Source organism: Eutrigla gurnardus, assembly GCF_963514095.1.
Source record: "Eutrigla gurnardus genome assembly, chromosome: 2".
In the NCBI taxonomy this organism is placed as follows: Eukaryota; Metazoa; Chordata; class Actinopteri; order Perciformes; family Triglidae; genus Eutrigla; species Eutrigla gurnardus.
In genome coordinates this window covers 3,905,528-3,911,847 of record NC_139916.1, presented here as the reverse complement: position 1 = coordinate 3,911,847, position 6,320 = coordinate 3,905,528, and the positions used below count along the sequence as shown (strand labels likewise).

Genomic DNA, 6,320 nt, shown 5'->3' with positions numbered 1-6,320 from the left:
TAAATAAAAAGCTTGATAAGAAAACCAGCTTAAAGGCTCAATGATTGTTGCCGTCGTTACAAAAGAGAGAGTTAAGGCGAGGAAGACGATATATGGACTCTCACACAAGGCAGGAGCCGCTTTGTTAGCGGGTTAAACACCATATGGACGGCAACATGTTCGGCCGTGTTACCCCAATAAATTGTTGTTGACACTGCCCTCTAGAGATGTGTGGTAATGCATTAGTGCTGCTGACCTTAACCAGGGAGGCAGCCGGGGGAGGGGGGGTGCTGGAGAGCCTCTGGCTCTGCATTCATACGTTCTTAAGAGTTTGAATTTGTATATCTGTGACACCCTTTTCTCTCTCCGAGACGTTGTCTTTTAAAAGGAACAGCTTGTTGAACCGGTTGTTTGGTTTGGTGGTGTTGTTTTTTGTTTTTTTGCACAGCGCGGCGCCGCCTGAATAATGTGAAGAGTGAATGTGCCGCCGAATCCTCTACCCGAGCTCTCCTGCGGTTTCTAGGCAAAGGTCTTCTGGGTCACAGTTGCTCAGATCAATACAAGTATCCAGCGTTTGATATATAAAGTTGGCTTTGCTGAAAATAGAAAGAAAAAAAAAACCAATGGCTTCATTCAACTCAATTTACTTTTCTGTTTTTAGGGGGTGGATTTGGCATGCGGGTGGTTGTCTTCCTGAATAACTTATTGCCCCGGACTTGGAAAAGAGAACCCCGAGGACAGTTTCAGAGGCTTATATGGAGCTGCAAACATCATTTCCAGAGCAAGAAAGAGAGGGAAGTGAACCGGGCTAACCTCGTTAAGGTGATTCTGATAGCAGCGACCGGCCCGAGGCAGCTGTCAACGTCAGAGGGAAGTCTCGCCGATACGTGTGGCTCCGTCCCTCTTCAACACTCCCTTTCATTTCAGTCTGAATCCATTAAATCAAAACTGTTCCCTCTAATTGGGGTTTCTAGAAAAATGTCATATGCAAGAATCCATAAGGGGGCCATGACTTTGGTGTAAGCGTCATTGACTAAAAAGGTGTTCTTCCAGTGTCATTACTGTATGAAAATAGTTAGCGCCCCCCCGCTCACGCTCACATGGTGTAACGCGTCCCCTCGGCCGAGTAAAAAGATGGCCACTCCATCTCAGGTGGGAATCTGCCCTGACACTTGAATCCACATTTGCCTGCCTCGCATGATGGATGATCTTTAGTGAGACAAATGATTTGGAGCCGATTTGAAACCAGAAGAGCGACTTTAATCTGCCCGATCGGGTCCATTGTGTCCTCGTGCAGGTTTTCACCACCGCTCAGACAAAAATATCTATTCAAATCGTCTGAAAAAAGGGGTGTTTGGAGTTTGTGTGGAGCATATCTTACTTGAATGCAACATGTAATGGAGTGGAAAGACAGAAAGATTAAATTAGCAGAATCTCCTTTTTCTGATGTAATAACTGAACAAAGGTTTTGCTGCTTAATTAAGAGTATATATTCTGGTGTTTGCAGGCTAAATGTGTGTTAGATGCCGGAGCATACGGATCTTTAAAACATTTAAAGGAAAAAGAAAAGAAAAAACAGAAATAAATCGGCTTAATGGACAGAATTAGAGTGGTCTGCATCCAGGGCAGGATTAAGTGAAAATTGTGTGAAATAAAAGAGCGAGTGAACAGGAATGACTGTGCGTCTGTCTGAAGGGCGGGAGGAGAGAGAGAGAGAGAGGGGGAGAGAGAGAGAGAGAGAGAGAGAGAGAGAGAGAGAGAGAGAGAGAGAGAGAGGAGGAGGAGGAGAGAGAGAGAGAGAGAGAGAGAGGAGGAGGAGGAGAGAGAGGACCACATTTCCATCCAACCACTCCGTTTTTTCTCAGACGCTCTCTCTCTGCTCCGCAGCTCAGCGTCCTATTCTTTAAACTGGGAGGCAAAATAAAAACCCAACATATATATTCCATCTCCATCTACACCTCCGCGTGTTTTCATCGCATCCAGCGAGTCGTTTTTTTTTTAAATTTAATTTTATCTTCCTTCTTCCCTCCGATGCTCGATTCTCGCCGCTCCGAATGTCGTATCCGTCGTCAACTTCTCCGGTTTCTCCACTCCAGACTTGAGCTGCATCATGAATAGTTTGGGGGCACCTTTCACTCGCATACCTCTGGAATGGTGGGGATTACACGGCCGAGACCCGGAGGGGAGCATGTGAACGCCAATGGAGTTTGGGATTTATTGCAAAATAAGGGAAAGATGACCGTCTTCTCGCTGTGCTTGCTCCTGTGCGCAGATCTACTGGATTTAGCCGTCGGTAAGTGTGACCCTGCTGTATTGTATTTTTTTATCCACCCCCCACCACCACACCGTCCTCTACACAAGAGCTGCGCGCAAAAAATCCTTGCGATCCGTGCGTTGGGGGGTCTCACGGACGCCCGCTGCCTTGATCTGGCGTGTGACAGTGGGACACTTACTGGTTATTAACAGGACAACCGGATGTGGGCGCTTGCCTCACGCCAACTTTAACCCCCCCACCACCACACCGCACACCTTCCCTTCCGTGCCATGCAAGTCGTGGACGAGAATCCGTGAATAACCGGGGCTGCGGCGCGGTGACGCGCGGGTGTCGCGGTGCCCGAGCGGAACGCGTCGCAGGAGGCCTCGTTAGTGTCTTTTAAGTCTCGCAATTCATCTGCATCGACTATCTCGCGACCAAGCACGCGCGACGTGCACACGTGTACTTCTTCTTCTTCCTCTGGCTGAAGGAAACCGCGCAACTGAAGCGCGCGCGCTTCTTGGTTTCATCGTGCACACCGGATCGCGCCCGCGGTTCTCAACAGATATTAAAGTTGTTGCCTCAAAAAAAACCTCATTAAAGTCTTTTCTGAACGCGGATCCGCTGCTCGCAGTGTCGCCTGCAGGCAGCGGCGGCGTCGGTGTCGCGGGGTTTTTTCTCTCCATCCTCCGCTGACGTTTGGATGTTAAAGGATGGAAGAGAAAATATATTTAGATATGAAATCAAAAATGTATCCTATATATTAAGAAGAGGATAGGCCTTTTCTATTCGGGGGATGCAGCAGCGCGATGAGACTAAGGGGAAGCCAGCAAATGTTTGCAACATAAGATGGTTTGAGCACGTTTCCCATCCTGCCTGTCCTCATGGTCCCTGTGGCGTTCTGCAGAGCCACTTTCTTCCTCCTCTCTTCTATACATCAAGAGCATGCGTTACAGCCTACACCTAATGCACCGCGAGCTCCCCTTTACAGAGGAACAGAAAAAAGGGGCTCCCGCTCGGGTGGCGATATCGTGGTCTTTGAAGGACTTCAGAGGAGAATTCACTGAGCTGCAGCTTGTTGTTTGTTTTTGGAGTGTTTTTGACCTTCGCCGACCCGTATAGGAAATCATTGCGCCCAGTTGGGCTTTACATAACATTTAAGTGATAAGATGCCTCCGGGTCTGGGTATTTAGGACGAACCTCGTTTGCGATATTCGCAACTGCAGGTTTGGGTTTTGGGTGTTCACATTGATTGCAATGTCAACACTGGAGGGGTTTGAATTGAACCAATCGAAAAAAGATTTATTCTGTGGACACACCTCACATTTATTGGCTGTTTTTTTGTTTTTCTTCACCCCTAAAGCTGTTTTCTTGATATTAACCTTACTGGATATCACTTTCTAACCATTATATAATATCTGTGTGTGTGTTTTTTCAAGTTCAAGGTCTCTAAGATGTTTCCCAAAAGAGAAGCACTGTGGTCAGCGATTCCAACTCTATCTTGAAATGTCATTCATTTTTATTTTCCAACAGTTTTGTTGATGTCAGCAGTATTTTAAAGACATGCATCTCCTCGTTTTAGGATATGCACCATCACTGTCTTCCAGATCTTCCTTTAGAAACTGTGACATGCAGCTGTCAGCTGGTGGATTCTGTAGATGAGGAGTTTTATTTGTACATGAATCATGATTCACCCTATAAGTCCACGACAAGACTTTCCCCCGGAGATACGACGTAAATAAACACATTTAAGCGTGCGTTGGCTAAATGGGCGTTCAATTATTGCACCTGGATCTCCTCTCGAGCGTTTGCATACTTTCAAGTCGATATTGACGACGTGTAGCTGTGTCTTCAGCCCTCCGGTGCAGCCGTTACATCTGATCGACTTCAGGAACATCAATGCAGACTCACCGATACGAGGAGCCATCTCGTGAGAGCGCTTTAGTCTGCAGGTCAAACATTCTGATAGAAATTCAATCCGATCGCAGAGTGTTCACAGCATCGGGTCCCGAACTAACATGGATTACTTTGATACGTGGCTTTTTAGAAACATCATCAGCAAAGAAATAAGAAAAACACTCTTGGTGTGGAAATGAGTTGTGACATCCTTATTCCAATGTTGGCCGAGAGTTAAGAAAGCTATGTCCGGTAAATGGTTGCAGACAACAGAAGCTTAGCTTAGCATAAAGACTGGAAGCAGGGGGGGGGGGGGGGGGGGGGGGGCTGCGAGTGCTCTGTCTGGAAGTAACACAATCCTCTAAAGCTCAAACGTTATATCTCCATCATTCTTCTTACGAAAACCAGAGTTTGGAAAAAAGTAACAGAGTTATGTGCCTGACCTTATTTTAGCAGAGAGCAGCGACTTTTCTGAATTTTTTTTTTTTCGCTGGTTGCCTAGCAACCTCAGGGTGACAAGACTTAAGGAAATTAGAATATAGAGCTTTATGCCAATAAATACTCTGGCATATGACTACACAACATGGAAAACTTGGTTTGGTTTTTGCAGGGATTTAACAAACGTGATCTAACGCGTTAATTAGTGAGCATCAAGAAGAGCTGCGTGACGCCTTCAGGTAGACGAGCTGCTTCCAAAAAAACAACAAATGAGCAAATATCCCAACTGTTAAGGACTAAAGCTTCAAACCAGGGAAGCACCCACCGCGTCAAACCAAGTGTGATTCAGAGACACCCGACTGAGCCTCAGTTTCCTGTCTCTGCGTCACGCCTACTTGGCTGGAAGTGTTGCCACTTCAAAGCATTGGCATTTCTTCTAATGCATCCTCTTTGTTCTAGAGCATCTTTGTTGTCGTGAGACACATGAAGGTTTAAATGAAGTGAAAGCCGCGAGCAACGGTGAACGGGTCCTTCCACCTTCCATCAGGTCAATGAAGCCTGGGAGAATCAATCAGGAACTATTATAAGCGCAATGATAAGTGTACGACAAACGGTTGATGTGTTATCAAAGGGGGTGGGGCTATTGTAATACAAACGGTACCTGTTCTAAGAAAATGGGAGGAACTAGAGTCAACATTGGCATGTCAATGCGTTCAGACCTGAACTATGATGGGAAATTTTGGGCAGATTTGATCGGGATCATCCGAGTTTCAAGAACTTCTTGTATCAAGGCAATGGATCAATGGATTTTGAAAAAAATATTGTAAAGGTCATAAAATGAACTGACAAAGTAAGAAGTTCGTCAGAGGAGTTTGTTAGAATACACTGCGTGTAAAAGGCCTAAAATGTCACATTAAATAAAAAACTGACTCCTGTTAGTATTTTGGGTTCACCGCCAAGAGGTTTTTTACCACGTTGCATACATGAAGGTGAAACCTGAAAGAGGGGCTGACTTTTAGAGAAATGTAAGGGGGACCATGTACCTCTCAAGTGGGACCCCAAAAATATAAAAATGTTTAGGGCTGTTCGATTTTGCCTAAAAATAAAATCTCGATTTTGTTCTCTCAAAATCCGATTTTCGATTACGATTACGATTATTTTGTGAAATGACAAAAGGCAAAGAAATTATTTCAAATATGCTGCTTTTTTATTGAACATTTCCCCCATTGGGCTTTAAATGCAATTTGCTCTTATTAAACAAAAAATGAATGAATAAAGTGCAAAACTCTTTTTGTAAAATAAATAAAGTTTGAAAAAATATAAGAAAAAAATCAGCAAATCAGCACTTGCAAACATACAGTAAGTTATATTTCCAATTAAATAAAACAAGACATTTTCTAATTAAACTAAACTGGGTCTTTGCATGCTAAATAATAATGTAACCCATGAAGGAGGTAGAGGTGTGTGAAAAATCGATTTTACGAGTTTCACGTTTTAACATCGTTCTAAATACATAATCGCGATTACGATTTAAAATCGATTAATCGAACAGCCCTAATATATATATATATATATATATATATATATATATAGCAAATGATGAGATGTCACTAAATTTAACATTTCACCTTTCACACTTATGAATGACGATAACAATGACCTGATGTCTTGATACTAAAGCCAACCCAAAGATGTGAGGCATATGTGTGTGTGTGTGTGTGTGTGTGTGTGTGTGTGTGTGTGTGTGTGTGTG

General features: G+C 44.1%; 1 protein-coding gene across 2 annotated transcripts in view; it reads left to right on the top strand.

Annotated features, from left to right (window-relative positions):
* The first annotated feature begins 1,909 nt into the window (after positions 1-1,909).
* The window catches only part of igsf21a (immunoglobin superfamily, member 21a), a 173,282-nt gene continuing 168,871 nt past the window's right edge, over positions 1,910-6,320 (top strand). Inside the window, exon 1 of one of the 2 annotated variants that reach the window (XM_084020896.1) lies at positions 1,910-2,272. In XM_084020896.1, coding sequence (XP_083877022.1) covers positions 2,131-2,272 — 142 coding nt within the window. In that variant the 5' untranslated portion in view covers positions 1,910-2,130. The remainder of the gene's footprint in view (positions 2,273-6,320) is intronic. The other variant, XM_084020897.1, reaches the window with a different exon arrangement.